Source organism: Triturus cristatus, chromosome 8 (genome assembly GCF_964204655.1).
Source record: "Triturus cristatus chromosome 8, aTriCri1.1, whole genome shotgun sequence".
In the NCBI taxonomy this organism is placed as follows: Eukaryota; Metazoa; Chordata; class Amphibia; order Caudata; family Salamandridae; genus Triturus; species Triturus cristatus.
Window position 1 is genome coordinate 769,016,849 of NC_140591.1, and position 23,606 is coordinate 769,040,454.

The 23,606-nt window shown below is 40.5% G+C and overlaps 1 protein-coding gene across 2 annotated transcripts in view; it reads left to right on the forward strand.

The window, feature by feature from the left end:
• Positions 1–23,606, forward strand: part of RPS6KA3 (ribosomal protein S6 kinase A3) — a 690,637-nt gene that overhangs the window by 323,063 nt on the left and 343,968 nt on the right. For both annotated transcript variants that reach the window (XM_085622203.1, XM_085622204.1), the window contains exon 11: positions 21,520–21,608. In XM_085622203.1, the coding sequence (XP_085478329.1) occupies positions 21,520–21,608 (89 nt within the window). The remainder of the gene's footprint in view (positions 1–21,519; positions 21,609–23,606) is intronic.

The following is a 23,606-nucleotide window of genomic DNA, read 5'->3' on the forward strand; positions in this document are numbered from 1 at the left end:
TTTCCACATGGCCAAATAGTAATTTTTTAAATCATTTTTGAAAAAATTTCCAATGGCAGTCCAATAGCATTCCATAAATTAAAATGTGCAGAAGTTACCGATTATCTCTAAATTATTGGTTTTTGAAAATTGCATTAAAATTTAAAAAAGTCCACATTACAATTGGTTATCTTTCCTTTAGGCCAAATGATAATTTTAAAAATCTTTTTTCTACAAAATTGCAATGGTAATCCAGTAAAATGGTAAAATTATTTTGTCCAGATCTTGCCAAATCTCTCTAAAATTTAGGTTTCAGGAAGATTAGATAGGAATTTGCTAAATCAAAAGGCAAACGTTGTTTGAAAATCAATTTGGAATCATTACACAGTGTCCAGCCTTTTTCACATTTTAGATAAACTGTGTAATGTCCAGAAGTAACAGTAGGTCCATCATGGAAAATTATTGCAACAGTTACAAAAGTTTTTCCTGAAATTGATAATTGCTGTCCTGTAAACTTCTTTATTAAAGTATCCAATTTTGATCCATCAGCTCTACATCGTTGCATCATTAAAATTACATACTGTCCGTATTCCCTTAAAATTAATGTTGAAAACATGTCAGAATTACACTCACCACATTTCATGCTATGATTAGCATCTTTAACTAATTTTGCAAAAGTGACTGTTTTACTCTCTGGCAATGTCAAATAAATAAACCTTTCATTATCAACAATAGAGCCACATATATTATAACAATTATCACAACTATGTTCCCATTTATAAGAGAGACCAAAAAAAATGTCAATGGGAACTCCTTCTTCTTCCACTACCTGAAGAAAATACATCAAAAATTCGTGTGCATCTTGCTGTTCATTTTGAGAAAACTGTGTTCGTCCTGAACATACATCTAAAAGTTTTCTAATTTCAGTAGCACTTTCTATTTGAGTTTTATCTTTACTCAGCTTTTGAAAAAGGAGACTGAGCTCTGAACAGAATCTTTTTCCCTGATTTACTATTATCTGCTCTTGCAAACTTTCCAGATAAAATGCAACATTCAGCACTACATTAGCGTAGCAGTTGACACCAGAGCTATTTTCAAAATGACATCCTACAACCTGTTCTTCATTTTCCTTATTCTTTTTGCTTGCAATTACATCACTCCTCTTTTTTTTCCTCTTCTCTACATCTTCATTACAGATATTCTCATTTCTCCTTTTACGAGAAACTACACGTTTCTCCAACACAGGATACTGACCTAAATGAGGAGCATAGCTTCTTCTTAATCTATTATACTCCTTTACACAGTTTGTATCAGCACTAACTTTTGAGTCATCAAAGTCTATCATGAATAAACCTGATAATGTTTTGACTCGTGACAAAGCTACATATGCCATACCTTCTTTGAACACAGTTGAACCAATGTTCACAAATGCACAATCTACAGTCAATCCTTGAGACTTGTGGATAGTTACAGCATATGCTAGTGAAAACGGAAACTGCTTCCTACGTACATATAAGTCTTTCACAAGCATGAAACGAACTGAACAACGACAAATGTCTTTAACTTCCTCTATCTGATCAAATTTTATCTGTAAACATTCAATTCCTTCTTTTTTCTGATAATTAATAAAACCCACAACTCTTCCCATCGCTCCATTCACTAAGCCTTTCTCAACATCCAAATTTCTCCTTAAAAACACTCTACAGTTCATGCAAACATAAAGATTTTTTTCTAATCCTGCTGTTTTGGAGATGTTCTTCTCTAGTGAGTCCAATTTATTTTTCAGTTTGCCTGTTACTGTGACTGTAATTCTTCCATCCTCAATTTTGTCCACTGCTTCCAATTTCCTGATGTCTTCCTTTTCCAATTTCAAAAGCTCCTCATTAAATATTGAGCATTCACGTAGAGTTGGCATTAAGCAGATGACACTTTTGTTTTCTGCAATATTCTTGTATATTTTCTCTGCAACTATTTCTTCCTTTGGAAATAAATTATGTAGCAGCCGACTCTGTAATGCTTTTTTCCCAACATCTGTGAGTAGTCCAATCCTGATATCTTTCAGAATACTTCCATATTCTTCATCGTTTGCTTGCCTCATATTAGTTGTAAGTTCCTTGTACTCAAAGAAGGACCAAATATTTGTATTTCCAATGCTTCCCAATGACTTCTTCGTGTCTTCATGTGTCACAGTATTAAACACTGGTTGTCCTTTAACTGGAGTAAGTTGCAAAAGATCCCCAAAAACTATGACGTGTTTTCCACCAAATAACACGTCATAGTCTGTCTTCAAAATTTGCTGCATTCTTAAATGCACAAAGGCAAGCATTAAGTTTGATACCATGCTCACCTCATCAATAATGAGAACTTGCATCTTCTTCAATACTCGTGAAACTTCCAAGGATGCTTCTCCAGTTAGCTTGTTGAATTGTATTTTGTTCTCATGCTCCACTGGTAACATTAGCAAACGATGTAAGGTGATTCCTTTTATGTTATATGCTGCTAACCCAGTTGGAGCAGTAACCACACAAGACAAAGTAGAATCCGTTTTTTGCTTTAGGTAGCTTCTGATGACTTTAATTAGGAAACTTTTTCCAGTGCCAGCTTGTCCGCTTACATACATCCTGATTGGATGAAATGATGTGCATGAGCACTCTTTTTTGATATGTAGAAATCCGTGATCAATTTTGTTTCTGATCTCTTCATAAATTTGTTGCTGCTCTTGATTCAGTTGTCTTTCCAAATTTTCTAAGTCTATAAATTCTTCTTGAGCTAGATTCATAGCCGTTTCCACTTCATTCATGGCTATTGATGCTTCATTTTCAACGATTGGTTGTCCTAGGGGATCTTGACTGTGTGTTCCTGAACTTTGGCTGTCCTGAGAACTGTCTCTAGCTATTTCTGCTGCAATTGTAGTTTCCTGTTCAATTTCTTCATTTAACATTTGCAGATAAGTTGAGAATGTACTGCATTGTATGCTGTCTTTGCAAGCATTAAAAGAATCTTCATAGCTCTGGAATTCTCCCAGTAGTTCATCCTCTGTACGCCATGGTTTAAACAACTGTAAAAGAGCCAAGTAGTAAAATTCTTTCTTGTCGGTAGTGTCGCAACTCAGCTTCCGGTGATTTATCAAACTTCCTTTGGTTTGCTTCACCAAACATCCTTCTTCACCAACAACTTTATATTTTCCACTGTTGATGTCTTCTGCAGCTTTCCGTGAATAAATGTAGTTCTGCAGCACTTCATAGAGACACATGTTCTCCAGATGATGACTTCTCTTGGGATAATATGTGTCCAACATGTTTGTTTTCAATATGTCTGTACTTTCTGGGTCATTCTCGGCCAAATATTCAATTTCTCCAACAGATTTCAGTACCCGATTTCTCATTGCTGCAAGGCCTAAACTTGCCCAAATTATTCTTCTTGACTTCGAGTAGAGACTTGCAGAAGATAACCTATCTGAACATTCGTAGGATCCAATTTCTCGATGCGATAACATCTTCAAACTAAAACTGTACAGCTTCTTACTGACAGTCTTCTCGTGAGAAATCTCTTCCCACATTTCCTTCAATTCTGTTTTTTCTGATTTCGTAATGTAAGACGTTACATATCGAGCAACAGCAATGGAATTGTCAGCAACATACTGTATATCCATGTTAGCGTTCCACATGGATAAAATGACTGGGTTGTAGTCATTTATATTTTTTGATTCTTCTTTTCTTTTAAGGTTGTAGGTATTCTTAGGTGATTTTCTTGTGATAGTATGTCTCACAGCTGACATAAAACTGTTGACTCTTCCATTTGTAAGAACAGGTCTAGGAAATCCAAATCGACATTTAGTGTAGTATTTTTCTTTGCTCTTGTATTTCCGTCGACAGTATTTTCCACACCGATGACTTTGGAAACGTAGAACTTGCTCCTTTAACTTGTTCTCTTCTGTGTTTTTAGGTATAGCACATGTTGCATATTCTTCAATGTAAGATAACACTGCTTCATCAGTATCTGTTCCAAACTTTGGGGCATCCTTGATCCACAGCAGCATATGAATATGAGGAGCACCTCTTGCCTGGTACTCTTTTCTCCAAAAGAAATCCACTACTTCTCCAAGGGGTGGATTTTTTTTATTGCAGATGAAGGACATCATAGCCTCAAATCTATGATTGAAATATCTGCAAACATTAACCGGATCCAATGAGCACAGTTCTCCTGCTGTCTTGTATTCGATGTTTTCAATGTTTGAATTGGCCTCTCGTAGAAAATCCAGTAAATCATCCCAAGCGTACTCGGCGCAGCTTAGGGTAAGGAACCATGTTGGTGTTCCTAAGTTGCGTAACATGCATTTTAGTTCACCATGGCGTCGGTACCAATATTCATTTGTCCCACGCTGACAAGCCATCAGATTGATCAGTTGTGTTTCCAAATGATCATCTCGGTGCTGCACTTTCTCCATAAAATCCTTAGCAGACACATTTTGTAAATGTACTCCACTTTTTAAAATGTGATTTACTGCATAAGACAGTGCAGACAAGTCGCTTTCAAATAAAAGATGGAACAAATAAGGGATACTTTGTCGAAATCTGGGATCTTCAGCATATAGTCTTGTAGTCCGATACTCAGAAGCTGGAATCTGTTCCGGACGTTCATCGTATCGTCCTCCTTTTCCTTTAGGAAACAGCTGGGGAAAACATCGAGCTTCCAAGCTCTCCTCCCATACACTCACAGGATTTCCTTTTGCTTTCTTCATCTGAAAGAGATCAATATTGTCTCCCATAACTTCTTTCGAATGGAGAGGATGTATGCTAAAATGTTCATAAATTTCTTCTTCCTTTGACTTGTCCACTTTTTCAATTTGTCCAGTTGGTGTTTCTGTGTCTCCTTGTAAATCTTCTTCTTCTTCTTCTTCTTCTATATAAATTGATTCATACCATTTGTTATTTTTTTTCAAATACAAATTTGCTCTTTGTACTTTCCGCACATCTACCAGCTCCTGCCAAATCTTCTTATTCTTTGTAGGGACACCATTAACCAGAATAATTAATGGTTCAGTTTCCAAAGTATCTGCATCAATAGTTTCCATATTTTTTTTCAAATCCAAGGGCAAATACACCACTCTACCTTTTAAACCTCTCAGTAAATCTGAAGGAGGTAATTTACCAGTTTTGGGCTCCATACGTACTATGGTCTGGAACGGATGAACACATTGAATGAGTATAGACTCATATGTATTTAATTCAGAAAGTTCAGCAGGAATAGCATCCAATTCTAAATTATTATGTACAGCTCTGGTCGGCATTCTATTTTCCTCTAACTTGTTGTAGCAGTATTTGCAAATACGCTGATCTTCACCCAATTCAAAACAATTTTCAAGAAATATATATGTGGCAAAATCCATCCACTTATAATTATCTTCATTTTCACTCTTTCTGTAGAGATCAACATTCCTAGTTTGTTTTCTATAATGAGTTCTGCGGCAACAAATACAAGTAACATTTGGTCTTTCATTAGAGACTATTGCAAATTTTGTTATGTGATCATTAAATGTGTTACTTACAGAGGGTTCTACATTCTCTTCCACTTCTGCCTCATTTATTGTGTCCTTCTCTGCACTGTTTTGTTCAGGACCAAAGTAACAAAACTGAATTTCATCAACAACCTTCTCTACATCTGATACCGTTCCTCGGAACAGAGCCCTATTCAATTCATTTAACTTTATTGCTGGACTTTTGGCAAAATACAACCGTCTCACAAACTTTCTTATTTCAGTATGATGAACAGCCAGCATCCTAAAATGATGGAAAACACTATTGCACACTTTTCTAGATAGACAAGCAAGAGAATGACCCTGCAAACCAGTATTCTCTCTCACTCTGCATGGATCCAGACTTTGAAGCACCTTAATCTTTTGTTTTACACTTTTTTTACTATATTCTCTTAGAAACTCTCGAAATCTGTCAATAGATTCCTGACGCACAGTGCAAATACTACTACAATTCCAAGTGTACACTGGGGCTTTAGGACGTCTCCCCATTGCCTCATCTGCCATCACTTGTACCTCATCTCTTGGAACCATTATCTCCTTCTCCATTATGCAACCGTTTTTTACTTCGTATGAACGACCTCTGGTGTCAACTGCATGCAGCAAACTATTGCTTTGAAAATAGCTTTCTTCATTAAAAAAAGGTTCACTACTTGAACTATGCATCCACTTTCCTAAAAACACTTTACAAAAGTTTGTTCTGTTCACTACTCTTTTGCTTTTGCTTTGTGATTTCAGTACATTAACCATTTTATCTAATGTACGCATCCTATTCAAAATTAATATGAATAGTTTCCTTTTTAATTCTAATGCTTTTGCTGCAATGGCTTCAATTTCTTTTTTTCTCTTATAATATTTAGCCTTCTGCTTATATTTCTTTATATCCTTTATCAAATTGGACATAACTCTTCTCTGAAACATTTTTCTACGTATCTCTTTAAATGCTGTTTTTCTGTTTATGTTAAACTTTTCAATTGCAGAAGGTATATTTGCATTAACTAAATCCTCAATTTTTTGCTGTTCTGTAGGTTTTGTTACATTTTTCCGAGAACAGACATTTTGTACATTTTTGTTTGTTTTCAATATTTTGTTTAGGAATTGTCTTTTTTGCTTACCAGAAGATTTTTTCTTTTTCCCAACATCAGCATCTTCTACTAACTTTGGTCCTCCAGTTGTCCTCAAATATAGTTTTTTTTTTTAGAGTTTTTTGAACTCGAGATTTTGTAGGCATCTTAAATTTTGTTCACTGTTCTTCAGCAATACCTGAAAAAAACTAAAAAAAAAATCCTTTATTGTATTTAAATATATTACTACATTTCTTTTCACAATAGTCACAAAACGAAATTTCTTTGCCATTTTCAATGCACACAAACTGCTCTTTTTTTAAAATTTATTTAAATGCACATGTCCAAGCTTTTTTTTTTTTTCAGATCACCACCGTGTGTATTCTCTGTGACTGCCTACACTCCAGCAGGGGCCACCAGCCTTAGTGATGCTGAATGTATTTGCATTACAGACTTAAACCTGAAAACCCCACTCGCTTCTAATTACTGTGCATGACTATACATGGCAAGCACATGGGTGTGTGCTAAGCCTCTGCTTCTTCCCCCAAAAATTCGCTCCTCTTTTCCATCTACTGCAACTGTGAAATCACCAGAGCAAGACGCAATAAATTTCTGCCTATAATTCTTCTATGCACACAGAGTCATGTTTTCACATTAGTGCCAAAACGAAATTTCTTTGCCAATTTGAAAGCACACTTACTGCTCTTTTTTTTTCGGGCCAAGTGAAAATCTCTTTTTACACTTTGAAATCACTTTTACAGACTGACACATTCTGAAACCTTTTTTTTAAATTTATTTAAATGCACATGTCCAAGCTGTTTTTTTTTCAGACCACCACCGTGTGTATTCTCTGTGACTGCCTACACTCCAGCAGGAGCAACCAGCCTTAGTGATGCTGAATGTATTTGCATTACAGACTTAAACCTGAAAACCCCACTCGCTTCTAATTACTGTGCATGACTATACATGGCAAGCACATGGGTGTGTGCTAAGCCTCTGCTTCTTCCCCCAAAAATTCGCTCCTCTTTTCCATCTACTGCAACTGTGAAATCACCAGAGCAAGACGCAATACATTTCTGCCTATAATTCTTCTATGCACACAGAGTCATGTTTTCACATAAGTGCCAAAACGAAATTTCTATGCCAATTTGAAAGCACACTTACTGCTCTTTTTTTTTTGGGCCAAGTGAAAATCTCTTTTTACACTTTGAAATCACTTTTACAGACTGACACATTCTGAAACCTTTTTTTTTAAATTTATTTAAATGCACATGTCCAAGCTGTTTTTTTTTCAGACCACCACCGTGTGTATTCTCTGTGACTGCCTACACTCCAGCAGGGGCAACCAGCCTTAGTGATGCTGAATGTATTTGCATTACAGACTTAAACCTGAAAACCCCACTCGCTTCTAATTACTGTGCATGACTATACATGGCAAGCACATGGGTGTGTGCTAAGCCTCTGCTTCTTCCCCCAAAAATTCGCTCCTCTTTTCCATCTACTGCAACTGTGAAATCACCAGAGCAAGACGCAATACATTTCTGCCTATAATTCTTCTATGCACACAGAGTCATGTTTTCACATAAGTGCCAAAACGAAATTTCTTTGCCAATTTGAAAGCACACTTACTGCTCCTTTTTTTTTCGGGCCAAGTGAAAATCTCTTTTTACACTTTGAAATCACTTTTACAGACTGACACATTCTGAAACCTTTTTTTTAAATTTATTTAAATGCACATGTCCAAGCTGTTTTTTTTTCAGACCACCACCGTGTGTATTCTCTGTGACTGCCTACACTCCAGCAGGGGCAACCAGCCTTAGTGATGCTGAATGTATTTGCATTACAGACTTAAACCTGAAAACCCCACCCGCTTCTAATTACTGTGCATGACTATACATGGCAAGCACATGGGTGTGTGCTAAGCCTCTGCTTCTTCCCCCAAAAATTCGCTCCTCTTTTCCATCTACTGCAACTGTGAAATCACCAGAGCAAGACGCAATACATTTCTGCCTATAATTCTTCTATGCACACAGAGTCATGTTTTCACATAAGTGCCAAAACGAAATTTCTTTGCCAATTTGAAAGCACACTTACTGCTCTTTTTTTTTCGGGCCAAGTGAAAATCTCTTTTACAGACTGACACATTATGAATCCACCATGTGTAACTACAACAAAAACAATTCCCATTTCTATTATTCATTTCTTAAGTTACCACATACATCCCCTCTCAAACTGTAAACTCACCTTTAAATTTAGTTAGTTGTGAAAGAAATGTGTCACTCAAACAGCAGATTATCAGAGCCAGGATCTCTGTTCTGTACACCTCTCTCCTCTCAGCAGAACCAGATAATGGCAAACTTTCCCTCTATTTTTCCACACATATACATGTAAGTTTCAAATCTCAGTGCTTCCCCCTTTTTTTCAAATGTAATGACACATTTCTATTGGTTGAAAACCAACCCTTTTCCAAAAGTACCCTGCCCCCAACTTGACTTCTGCCTAGTACCCTTCCCCCAACTTGACTTCTGCCTGCTACCATAGCAACAGCTCATGGAACACTGCTGTGTGCAGTTAGGTCAGAAGTTCGACACACAATGTTTCAATTCCACAGAGCAAGAGTGCTTGACTTTTCAAACCTAACTGCAAATCCATAGTACTGTTCTTTGGTTACACATTTTTTTGTACCAATACAAAACATGCTTCTATTAATTTTCACATACAGCCTATTTTTTATTCTAGAATGGTATGAAACAGCCAATCAGTTCTTTTTGTTTTGTAAAAAATATGTATGCCTCCATTTCCAAACTGTCTTTATTTTCATATTGCCATTCTACTGAAAGACACCTCCTGAGTGCATCCAGTTCTCCTTTGAAGATGTTCACAGTGTGGATTGTAGGGCACAGCTATGTCTTCTGGAGTGAAAAGTTTGCAGAGAAAACAGATATGGTGAGAGACCTTGCTTTGCCAAATGTAGACATTAAATGGATTGGTCAGAGAGGGTTAAAGTGGCACCAATTGATGCCATTGGTGAAATCCTTCATGCAAATCCAACACCCTGACCTCATAATAGTGCACTGTGGTGGCAATGACCTAGGCACTTTGACTGGGGTAGGTCTGGAAATGCTTATGAAGGACACCTTTGCACAACTGTTTACACTTTTCCCTAAAACTGCCTTTGTGTTTTCCAACATATGCCAAAGGCAAAAATGGAACTGGTCCAATCATTTCTGTCCACAGATTGACAAAGCAAGAAAGCACGTCAACAAATCTGTTTCTGCTTTCCTCCGTGACTATGGTATGGGTGCCATTTACCACAACAACTTGCGTTACGACATGCAAGACATTTATAGAGGAGATGGTGTGCACTTCAATGATGAAGGGAACAGAGTCTTCCTCTTGAACCTTAGACTCTGCATCGGTACTTACTTGTAAGTACCACTAAAAAAATGACTCCATAAACACAACAGCTCTTTTTAGAGCTCCCTAATTTCTAAACTCTTAAATCTGATTTTCATTTATTTATTTTTATTTTTTTTACCGTACGCTTACCGTGAGCTTACCGTACGCGTACCCCGTGATTTTTTTTAAAATCAATAAATGTTTTTTTTGTACTTTTCTGTCCTTCTTTGACCCCCTTACAATTGTTAGGGGGTCTGTAACTCTCCTCATTGCCCCCTTACTTTGTTTTCACTCTTTTTTTTCAGAGTGAAATACACAAAATGGCGGCCGCCGCTTCCTGGTTTCGGCCGATTCGAATGTTTACTAAGATCTAAGAGCCAATCAGAATCGCGCTCGCGCACGCCACCGTACGCTTACCGTAAGCGTACGGTAAGCGTACCGTAAGCGGGCTCAGATATATATATTGATTTAAAGGCTATTTTCTCAGAATCTACTGAACAGATTTACACCAAACCTACAAAAGGCACTTCCTTGACCTGAGGACTACCTCTCTGCCAAATTTTGAGTAATTCTGTTCAGCCGTTCGGGCTGTAGGTCGTTCTAAAGGTCCTATGGAAAAATGCATGGGAAAAACGCGTTTTGGGACCCCCCTTTTATCTCAGCCCCCGCTTGACGGATCCCCCCGAGACTTTCAGGGTAGGAGCGGAGCGTAGCGCCCCACCTATTTTGAGAAATTCGCGAGGATTCGTCGACCGGCGCCAAAGTTATTCAAAATAGAATGTTGAGGTTTTCCTATGGAAACGTGGTCCTAACTATAACTACCTACTGGCGACCGCCAGTAGGTAATGTGTGTGTATATGTGTATATGTGTATATATATATGTTCACCAGGCGGTGGTGGTGAGAGTAGGCGTGCTAGGGAAAGTGGATCTAGGGGTCGTCCTCCAGCGCTTTGAGCTTTGGGAGGGGGGGAATCAGCCGTTTCCGGACAGTTATCACACTGTATGGGAACTGCCGGGCCAGGCGCCCTGCACAGGCTGGGTTCTCCCGAGCTTAGGGTCTTCTTATGTCAAGAATCCAAACTTAAATGTTTAACCTACACTACGTTTCTGGTAGTTTACATCACCAAGAGTGAGCACCCGGGGCAGCCTAGGGAAATGATCAAATATATCCACTGTTTATCTTCTGTGTGCTCTTGGCGACAGTGTCACGTGGATTTCACTGTTCAGTGAGGTATCTAAAACTACAGGAAATGTGAAAAGCGTTATATATCTGAATAGTGAGTTGACCGTTCCCAGCGACTGCAACACATTATATTTATAGCACTGGTGAAAATAAGCCTGTGTAATACGTTGGTAGGTATATACGTGCATGGATTGGTGCATTTAGACGTTCATTCTATAATTATACCATGGCATCCCTTCCACACACAATTTCTGCGATGTGTTTGTAAAAATTGTAGATGTTTGCAGGCTCTGTTTCCTTCCAAGTGCTGTAAAAGAATTCGGCTGTAAAGCAACGCTCGTTTTATTTTACACATGGTCGGCATGTTTATATATCGAGCACGGGTGATAAATATTTAAGTACGCATATGTTTAGTCCGGGCGGCAGCAGTCTGCAGCCAGCACAATGAGCCCTGGCAGCAAGCACAGGGACTGTTGCTAAAATTACAAGTGAGAACTCTAATTAAAGCCACACGTCGTGTCACTGCCGTGCTACGGGGTTGGTGGGAAGGCTTCCATTGTCCCGGAAGGCCCTCTGTCGGTCTGTGGGTTCATATGACCATGGGGCCCCTGCAAGAGTCTGTCACAATGAGTTCTGCCCTGGCCTTGAATAATTAACAAGTGAGGAATAATTACAGAATAAGTTGGTAATTAATCCTGAGAGGACAGGTGTCGCCTGACTAGCTGCTGGATCGTGTTCGCCGCTGTTCAGCTTTTTCCAGACCCCCATCAATGGTGCATCGGCCGGGTCCTGTGGGCATGTGCTCTGCAGTATTGGGCGGGCCTGTGGTAGCCCCAGGGACCCTGTGTCTGCTCACACCATGCTGGGGACACTGCGATGGGCACGCAGCAGGGACGAGGAACCTTGCATGCCCCGGTACAAACACAGCTTTACCTGGGTAACTGGTTGCTTTTCTTAGCCTGACATTATTGGTAATAACAATCCAATCGGCGTCAACATAAGAACAGCTAAAATGCGAGCAAACCGGAGCTTCACACAATCAGGTACTTGACGGGCACGTGTACACCGCAGTGATGTCACGAGTGACAATATGAGAGTAAAAGAGAGGTAGTAAAATTACAAACATACCTAGTCGTATTACACATTCAAAAAGTACAAACATAAAATAGCAGACACGAAACGTAAAAATTGTATAATTCAGAATGAAAAAAAAATCTGCGATTTTTCAGAAACATTACGGACACGCTTTCTTTACAAGTGTGCTTAGAGAACCCAGAGTCCAAAAGTGCGACTTTATATTTAAGGTGCATATTATTGGGATATTCTACTAGGAGATCCGTGTGTATTTAGATGCGAGTGCGCACATGGACATTTTAAATATTTCTAAAAATGCATGGCTGATTTGTGATTCTTAATGTAGGGAGCTGTTATGAGTACCGACTACCACAGAAATGTTTATGAAAATGTGTAGATTACCAATGTTTGCAGAAGGTGCTGCCCCAGAAAGCCGAATAGCCGCAGAAATTCGCTTTCATTTCAACCCATCCATTTGAGAAGGAAAACGTTTGCATATTCTCTGGCCTGCGTCCTGGCATCGCACTACAGGAAAATAACCACTGCACCAATGTTTACTCGCCCACAATTTCGACAATTTAGCACCCCCAAAACCAATCCCATAAATGTTGGAAGACTGTCTCCATTTGCAGAGCTAATAAAGTCGTGCATCACAACCGAGCTTAGCTTCCTGTCTTTATAAAGGGGCGGGAGGTGCTTGAAACATTCCAGGTCACATAACACAAATCAGCAGAAAATCCCAAGACATACGAAAGGCAACTAGAGCTCGTTGCTCCATACTGAGGGCAAGACAAGCACCGTTACTTTGAGCGAAATAAATGAACGCGATAATGAAGACAACACAGAATAACGCAAGCATCCTCATTCACCCTTCTGCAATTGGCGCACAGGGGCCTGGTGCTCAAAGTACACATTTTCAAACTCAGACATGAAGCGCTCCTTTCTGGGCACAGGTGAGCGTGTCCTATGAAAAGCTCATCGGCGAGCGACTGTAACATTGTGTACACGCTTTCTCTGAAGGCGAGTGTCTAAGGGACTGCCGGCATACCCTCAAACACGTCACAGGCCGCGTCACCATCCGCAGGCCCCACCCACCGACAGGCGTCACTCTCAGGGCCTGTGTGCAGTGCAGGGAATGCCTGAAGAGGTGTCTTCCACCTGGCAGCTTTTTGAGCTGGTGTTGGGGGGGCAAGGAAGGAGTGCACAACAGTTCCATGGTGCCCAGCTATAGAAGGGATTGAGGGGATGGGGCTCCCGGTTCCAGGGGGGGGAGGGGGGGGGGTCTTATCAAAATGGCTGGATGCGAAATCCAGCAGATGGCCTCAGTGCAGCAACCCTGGGAAACACCTCAGCAGCAGCCACGGCAATCACACGACCCCCAAAGACAAAATTGTTAACATTGAGTAAAGGAAAGAATGTGGGCCCCCTCAGCCCGTTCAAAGTATACATTCATTTTAAGGGCGGGTGGCCTTTACAACTCAAATTTGTACTGACATTAAAAGAAGGATCTGGCCGGTATGGCCACCACCATTACACAAACAATATGGCACCATTGTAACATTTCAACCAGTAAGCACTCGCTATAGGTGTTTCTTCTATTTAACCCCCAGACTTTTCTTTACAATTCTCACCAGGATGGCATGTAATCACTTTTATAAAATGCTCCCCCTTCTGATAACGTCTTGAGGGCTCTACATTTTAACTCACAGGCATCCCAGGAGTAGGACGTCTGCATGGGGGTAAGAGGGGAGAAAGGGGGCATGTAGGGACCCGGCGATATGCTGCCCCGACCATACGCTACTCTCGGCATCATCCTCTACCCATGCTGTAATCCGGAGCCCACAATACTCTCCTCACATAAGAGCAGAAATTAATGAATAGTGCTGCAGTCTGAGGAGAGCGGTTCCTCTCATAAGAGAACCACCGCCCCCGCACCATGCCTCGGGTCTGAGACCTCTGTCCTTGGTACCTGTGATTGGCCCGGCCAGTCTGGATCAACGGTTCTCCCACCCACCTCACACACCATCTTTACCCCAGGTTCGGTTCCACTGCACTCACCCCGGTTCCACTGCACTCACCCCCATCCGTGTCCAATCTCCCCACTAAGAGTTTGATGCTAATGGGATCGGTCCGGTCTGCCGGGTTCACGCTGCTTCCTCCAGTGACTTCTGGGCTCGCTCGCACGCACCCCCAGTGCGGTACCGGTGTCCGGTCCGCTCCCTCAGACCACACGAGCTCCTCACTCACCACACTGGGCCCGCCTATTTGTGCTCTGTTTAGCCCGGTTCGTTTGGTTCGGTGTCCTCCTCTCCCGCTCCCAATAAAACGCCCCGGTCCACACCCGACCCGGCAGCAGTGTCCGGTCCGGGTCCACGGCCCAGGCGCCCCCTGCCCTCCATACCGGTTTCCGACCCGGTTCGGTTTGTTCCGATTAAGCAGACCTCACTCCTAAACTTCTGTTTGATTAGGGTAATTGTTCAAGTTTGGTCTGGACAGTATGATTAACTACAGTTTAATTAACGTGTCCATACAGAGCATTTGAAGCCATACAGCCTTTATAGGAAAGAGCCTCGGGTTCGGGTGCTAGGCTGTCTGAAAGGAAAAGTTTGCCCGCGCAGATGCGCTCACAATCCATCAAAACCCCCACAAGGACCCGCTGCGCTCGCAGCCCAGAGCCATTCTCGGCAGCTGCTGCACCTCCCAAAAGTGCTTTAACCGGCAACTTCACTCCAGTTTGAGATTGTACTTTGGAGAAGGTCTGCACGCTTGCATTTGGCCCCCTGGCACCCTTCATCTATGCTGCTATGACCACCTGTCTGCTTGAGTTCTGCAAGAAGCAGAGAGCTGGCGTTTGGCCCCCCGCCGCCCGGCTCGTCTAGGCACGCACCCCAGCGCAGACAGGATACCCTTTACAAATATGTGGGCCCAGTCATCGGGGAAGTAAAGAATACAATGTTCTAATCTCTGACCAGGAAAATGGCAGACGCGACGATTGAGTAACTGAGCAGCAGGTACGCAGAGCGTTGCTACAAGTAAAGCGGGCGACATTGTAAAAAAAAAAATGCCACAGCGAACATGTGTTTTAAATTATCGCGCCCGTGTCTGGGCACGATAACTGAAACCACATGGCCTTTGGTGCGCGTAACAGACACCAATATACCATGGGCGGAGCAATACACCCGCCTTTGGCCTATTGCGTACCGCCTTTAATAAAAACACGCACGCAAAGGCCAATCACGGAAGCCAAAAGGAAAAGCACAGGCACAAAAGAGCTCTCGCTGCGCGAGCCCTAAAAACTGCATTTTTGGTGGCAATAACATCCCTGCGTATAGAGTTAGCGAACTACAGGCACTAACACTACAGGAACCCTACTTCCAAATGCATAGTAACAGGATTGTCAAGATCCCCAATTCTTACCAAATGTGGTATCAATTCAAAACACTTTATTCGGTTACAAAGAATAACCATAAAAGTACATAAAAAAAAGTTAAGAATATTAAAAACATAGTTATATTATCGATAAAATAAATGGGCCGAATTAAAAAGACACTATTTCATTTCTTATTACATCCTAATCTATTTCATACGTTTACAAATATTTTTAAAAAAGGCTGTTACAGAGGCTATCACAAATTTTGTCTCTAGCTGTTGTAGGGCCATAAAAGCTGGGCGGCATTGCCTCATACCGGTAATCCATAGTTTCCTCTGCACTGAATAAAATTTACAAAAGAATACCACATGTATGGTAGATTGTCCTGAGGTATCGTCACATGGGCACTTACACAATTCTTTCGACCAGTCATTTTCATCAGGGAAGCTTATTGATCTATGCAAAATACCCAGACGAAATCGCATCAATAAAAATGTATCATATTCACATGTTATCAGGTCTAGGTACGGTTGCAATGTAAAAGTTGTTAATACGAGGTTATGTGCCTGCACCGTTGTTTTATTCATTACCACACATAACCTCTGCTCGCTCAAAAAACTTAGACATTCTTTTTTAAGATCTTTCATTGTTATCCTATGCATGGAGAAGGGTTCATCATAAATATCTTGGTGGCCCAGGTTATATAAAAACGATTTGACATAAAGCAACCATCTGACTTGTTTCACTCCATCCAGACCCATACTATCTGTGAGAATCAGACGATTGAACTTAATTTCCTCTATTACCATACCCTATGCCACAACAGGACCGGTTGGATCTTTATAATATCTTCCAGATATAGCAACCCTAGTTCTGCGTAGCATATGAAAGAGGAAGTACTGTTTGGGACCATTAATAAAAACCTCAGAAAAATATTTTCAGCTACCTGGATGGAGTTAACATCCACGTGCCCCCATATACCAGCTCCATACGAAGCTACGGTGACACATTTCGCTTTATATATATTTAGTAGTTCCACCGTCGGGCGTCTCCCCAATTTCCTACTAAAATTAGGTAGGGCAGTCAAAGTCCTTATGAACAATAATCTTCTTATTTTAACTGCCTCCACCCATGATCCCTTGCGTTCAAATAAAATTCCAATGTAGGAAAAAGTCTTGGTGCTTTCAATCCGCTTTTTATCAATAAAAATTGTCCTATGCTTTATACATCCTGACCTGCAATTCATTATAAATGTTTTAGATGAATTAATAGTTAAGCCCCTCTCTGTCACAAAATTTACAAAGCTATTTACAACCCTTTGAAGTCCCTGTGATGTACGAGCCATAAGAACCGCATCGTCTGCAAATAGTAATGCAGGGATAGGTCGTTTATCAGCTTCTGGTAAATCCCTGCATTCCTGTACTAAAACCCTATCTAAACTATATATGTACAATGTAAAAAGAAATGGTGCAAGAACACAGCCTTGTCTCACACCACGCCTCACTTTAAAGTGTCTAGTGCATTCCCCCCCTGCCCCAAAACGAACCCGCGCCTTTGCCCCTTGGTATAGCTGCCTTCAATAAGAAATCAGAACTACTTCCACGCCCATCTCCTCTAAAATAAGCCATAATTTGTTATGGATTACACAGTCAAACGCCGATGATAAATCGACGAATGCCATGTATAAGGGTCCTTTTTTGGCTTTAATGTACTTATTCATTAAAATATTAAGATTAAGGACCTGCTCAATTGTGCCTAGCTTCTTAGGAAAACCATATTGCAGATCACTTATCACTGCCTGTTCCTCCGCCCAGTCTTGTAATCTATTCAGTATTACTCGGCCCACAATTTTCACGGTAGAATCCAGCAAGGATATTGGCCGGAAACCAGCCGGGTCAGCCCTGTCACCTTTTTTAAAAATAGGTACCAAAATGGATTCATACCATGTAGATAAAAAAACCTGCGGAGCCACAGGCATTAAAAACTTGTGTCGGCAGTGGGGCCCATAATTCCATATTAAATTTGAAGATATCAACCGGGACACCGTCCGGGCCAGCGGCCTATCCTCCCAGGCTTTTAGCAATGGCCAGATTTACCTCGCTGAGGTCAAAATGCAATTGTGCCCCATAGACCTCTGGGGGTTTTACTTGGCCTCCCTCATTTTCGACAATAATTTGGGGCCCTAAGTGAGGATCATTATATAAAACAGAGAAATGCTCTATCCACGCCTGCTCCGTTATTGCCACCTCTATAGTGGCTATATCTCGTACAATCAAAAAAGGGGCATTAACGGCCTTCCAAAAGGCGCTAGAGTCTCTGCTGACAGAGGCTTCGCGTAGAGCCAGCCATGCCTCGGCTTTTAATACATTTCTTCTTTCTTTTAAGGCACGATTATACTCTTTGCGAGCTTCTCTGATCCTATCCTTATTTTTATCTTCCATATGCAGGGCGTTTTTAAGATTCCTATAGGCCCTTGTACAATTAGAGTCAAACAACCTTTCTTTCTTCCGGTTACCATTCCTATTATTGATTTTGCCAGTGAGAACCTCCTTAATATGGTCTGTAATAGCAATAAAACCATTGATTTCATTGCTTGTGGAAATCTCATCCAAACAGACCATAATCTTGTAATTGCATTTCGTTATTACCCTATTCGTTACTTCATTTGGATCTATTTTATCCCATCTTAACGTATATCCTTTTTGCCTGGAAAGAAAGATATCGCCCAATATCGGACTAGGGCTTTTAGCTCTCATTTCCTCTTTTCTAAATAATAGAATACCCACACTCTAAGGAAAATGATCGCTTATAGCGATCTTATGGGTATGGAAACTAGTAATTCTTGAGCAGTGCCTGTTAGAGACCAAAATAAAATCTATTGTGGAAAAAATTCCAGGGCCGTTAAAGGTTGGACCAAAAATAACAGGAGGAGAACATAGAATATTAGCAAAACCTAAATCAAGTTGGGACGCTATGTCATTTAAGCTTTCACCATACCTTGAGTGGGGGAAATGGGGGAGGGTCGATTCCATATCGTATGCCATACCGCAATTCCCGGTTTCTGAATGGTGACATAACCCAGAATTAAAATCCCCTCCCCAGACTACCAATAAATCCCTACTTACAGATTCCTGTATCTTTTGGAGATGACAATATATGGCTTTAATAATCCTCTCTATTTGATCATGAGTAGCGTTATTATAATAATTCACTAGTATTACTGTACAAGTTTTATCCACAGGTAAACTAATGATATGATAGAAAGAATCCTCCGCTACCATGTAGATGTTACCGAAATGTATCAGATTTGAAACATGGGTACATAGACCCCCTTTAGCTCTTCCATGCGATGAAGGTATTGCTGGCGTATGTAAGGTTTTATAGCCATTTATATGTATAGACTCCACTGCCCATGTTTCCTGTAAGCTGATGAGTTCAAACTTCTGCACAAAATTAGTCCATACCATATTCCTCGCCTTTGATTTTAAACCGGCTACATTCCAAAATATGAAGTTACAGTTACCAGTGCCAATATTATTTTCATTATTATCTAAGCTATCCCCACTATTAGATCTCAAATGTCTATCCCCCTGCGTAGGGCATTGTAATGAGGCAGCCTCACCTATGGGAAGAGATGGGATTGATATTTTAACATAGGCAACTGGGGAGACCATTTCATCAGAAGTATGTGTCGGAATTGAATTCGGTAAATCCCATTGCCCCATGTAATCATATAAGCCAAGTATCTCCCTTCCCCAGTAATATTCTCCTCCGTATGGATCCTAAATTTATTATTCCTACTACATATATCAGGAGCTGCTATATCTATGCTTTTTTCATACTTGCTGTTTCCAAGATTAAGTCTATTTATACTAATACTAGGTCCCTTCAGTCAGTCCACTTCTTCCAAATTTGCTAGTGCATTAAAGCGATTATATGTAGATACGCCAGCCCTTAAATTCTGTGTTACCAATTGGTCTTCCCTGTTTTGACTGTTATGACCATAGTAGCTGGGTCTATAAAAAATCCTAACGAAACAATATTGATATATTGTGCTGAAATCAAACTGCTTCCAGCCCTGTTTAGGATCACATCAATTAGTTGTGGTGTTTTAAAATGTAATATGACACAATCACCAGCCAAATCCTTAATCCCTCTACCCACCCACCTCACCCTTCTGGCCATTTTAAACTCTCGAAAGAGTCTATCGGTTAGCCCTGTCCTGTTCCCCAACCAGGATAACTATTTGTTTCTCAGGCTCTCACAGGTTTCAGTCATTCCCTGTTGCAATCTGGGGACGTTAGCTAGTACTACTGTGTACAGGGTTGACGCTGGGGGTAGGTCTATATGTGTGATCAGGTTCTCACATAACGTGTCGGCCAGAGTTCTCCTTTTTTCCATCTCCATAGGCCCCTCCTCTTGGTTAATTATGGTCCTACTCTGGGCAGTTGACTTCTGATGAGTCCTAGTAGCATTTTCACAGACTAGCGGATGTTCGCTCAAGATAGCAGTATTTAACTGAGTGAGAGGGTTAGTGTTTGTTCTACTGGTGTTCTGGGCATCCTTAGATTCAGGTAAAAACTCACATTTGTTATAGCATTTTGACAATACTTTTTCCATTGCCCCCACCCTTCCAATTAAGTTATTTAGAGATTCCCTTAGAAAGCTGTCTAGGGCATCGAATTTATTTTTCAGCTCTAATACTTCATTCTGCATTTGGTCACCATAACTATCACCTTCTCCCCCCCCCCCCCCCATTTTGTTTATTCACTGCAGAAACCTTGCCTTTTTTTGGTGCCCTTTTTTGTTTTAAACACACATTTGTCATACTCTTTATACCAGTTTCCTTTCTCTGTTTAGGTGCAAAATCGGGATTTCTGGGGCACTTTGAGGGTGGTTGAGGATCATTGTCGGGGTCACTATCAATGGTATGATCAGAAATGTTCACTACACAACCATTGTTTTTATCTATCCCGTTGTGCATATCCACCAATGGTTCCACCGATGGGTCAGTTGACCCTTTGTCATTAACCGGTAGAGCAAGACCCTCATCGATACCATTTTTATCTGGTTTCATTGCCTCCTCTACCGTTAAGATTTGCTTTTCTATTGCGCCCATGGCACCTGTCAAATAATTCAGTAATGACAAGCAGGGCAACCCCCCCCCCCTGCTCTGTTTTTCTTATGTGCAGTAGTGGATGTTTTCCTCTTCCCCATGATGACTCAGATTTGTGTTCCCTTTAACGTATCTGTAGACCAATATAATTCAGTATAAGCCCCTTACTTACAGATTACTGAGGTCAATCACAAAATTTCACGGACAGCACTGAGCGATATCTCTATAATGACGTGAATCTGGTAATTAAATCCTGAGTCAAAGATATAGACCTTCTGGAACGTCAGTGTAATAATGTCCTTACACTTTCACGAGTCAAAATAGGGACATAGTACCTTAGAGCAGGCAAATCGTAGTGCACAGCCAAGAGTCATGGCCCTGCCCGGCCTCCTTCGGGCAAGGACGGGCCCGCCCTTGGCCCGGGCTACGCCTGCGGTGTTGGATGGCGCTTTTCAGTGCTAGGGCAGTGGTGGCTCCTCCCTCCTGGGAGCAAAGGACTCTGGTTCTGGGAGTCCCCCTGTAATTAGATTTTGCAAACCACAAAATATGTATTGTTTTATTTATTTACAGTATACATCCATAACCATACCAACAATTCAAACACATATACCATAAAACCTGTTGGCAGAGTAAAAATTTAACATTTTAAAGAAGTGAGAATAAACATTAGCAAATAAAGAACTACATCTAACCAGCGGTAATACCCTGGTTAAATTGCTTCTGTTCTGCAACAAATACGAGCTAGTAGTTTTATAGGTGTAACCTGAATTTACACTCTGCTTGTATTTTTTTTTTCACAGAGCCAAACTTGGAATGCCTCAATTTCTCAGCACTGATGCTCAGAGCCTTTTACGGATGCTCTTCAAACGAAACCCTGCAAACCGATTGGGTAACTTTGTATTTTAAGCTTGCAAGAAGAGGCTGCTTTTTAATGGGCAGACATTTTCTGTTCCACATGTAGAGCTCATCTTTTCAATGTCGAACGTACACTTTGTTGGTAAATTGCGAAGCAGATTTCTGGATTGAGGCTGTTGTCTGCGTAGTACTCTTCTAAAACACTCATGCTATATGTTTCCTAAATCAAGTATTCATTCTATTCTAAGACATGGGTGGGCCTGTTGAGAAAATCCTCTTCAGAAAATAGGAGGAGAAAATGAGTTAGAGCAGGGATTCTTAACTTGTGGTCTGGGGACCCATGGGTGTCCTTTAAACCTTAGAGGGGTTCCACGCCTGCTTGGAAAATTAAATATATTATAAAGGTGTATATAAATAAAGAAGAAGCATTTTTAATAGAAAAGTTTACAACTTTCAGTAAAAGTAAAAATCATTGAAAATGGAGGATAAAAATTAAGTTAGTAACCTCAGATTGATGCACGGGAGCAGTGCAAGTGCATCAAACAAGATGTAGTGTGGATGATGAATGGCCTTAGTTGAATTTAGAAAGGCTCCAGCCTTCCTATTAAAATTTTGTATTTTTATATTTGTGAATTAAATAAAATATTTAATCTTTTGTGTATTTGTTTGACAAATCCTTGTTTATGCATTTTTGCACATTGTTTTGGAGTTCAGGTCATCGAAATGCATAGACTGGGGTCTCCAGCTTCCAGTTATGACTCACTGGAGGCCCCTGCATGCCATTAGTGATTCAGCGTGGGTCCCCAGGTTCCAGTAATGATTGGGGGGGGGGGGGGTCTAAAGAAATCAAAAGGTTAGGAACCACTGAGCTAGAGAAAGACTTATTGACCACATTATTGCCAACATTCATAACAGAATGCTCTGTATAAGCAAATGTTTGCGAGTCCCTCTTTGTTAACCTGAAAAATGTAAGCAACAAAGTTGTTCTATATTAAGTGCCATTATGGAGTTAAACCAGCCCAGGCAATCAGATTTTGTGTTGTAGAGGAGATAACAGTGCTGTGAATAGCAGCAAACCATGAAGAAGGATGGCACACATTTGGAGTTAATTGAAGTTAAAGAATTCACAAACAACCACATCTCCAGCTGTAACCACAAAAATAGCTCATGAATGGGGCGAAAAACTGCTACAAAGTATAGCTCAAACCTACGTCTTTTAGTAGAATGAATACATTAGTCATAATTAAAATTATAAAAGACTGAATATCGTAAATTCACCCGTCCGCAGTGGCCAGTCTTAAAGCATGCTCAATCAGAATAGCGTGGTGTTTAAGGCGCTTGATACAAACTAACAGACTTTAAAATACTGCTTTACCTTTGTGGTGAAAGCTTTTAGTGCCACTGCACCTTTGATACAAAGCACTCTTAAAAAACATGATGTTAGGCTGTTGATCACAGGATCTAAAATTTAAAAAGTGAAATGCAGTTTCATTTTTAGCTTTAGTCAAAACTGAATTCTGCACAGTGAAGCCTTGAGAGACATGGATGCAACTTTAGGGCACCTAGAGTATGTATTCCTTCATTTCCCATATTCTTGACTGTCCAGGTAAGTAAGGAAAACCATCCAAAAGGGCAGACTGATCTTTAAGTAGTCTCCACATATTTCATACTCTGCCTGATGTACACCCATGCATTGTCCCCTGCAGCTCTAATTCATGAGCTTTCATTTCCGTTGCCTACTGTCTTTTGTGAGGGGCCTTAAATACAATCTTATCCTGGCATTACAACTCCAGGAAAGCAGTGATCTATTACTATTCTCGTTTTTTCCTCTCCAGTTTCTATTTATCATCTAAGACCGTATCTCTGGTGACGGATTTTTAGAGCCTAGAAAGCTGTTTTTTTTTTTTTTTTTTTTTTTTTGTTTTTTTATTTTCTCCAGTATTTACCAGATCTTGCCTCTGCAGCATGAATGGAAGTGCAAAGTCCTACCAGAAGACCCTATTTTCCTATTGTGTTAAGTCTTCACCGACTC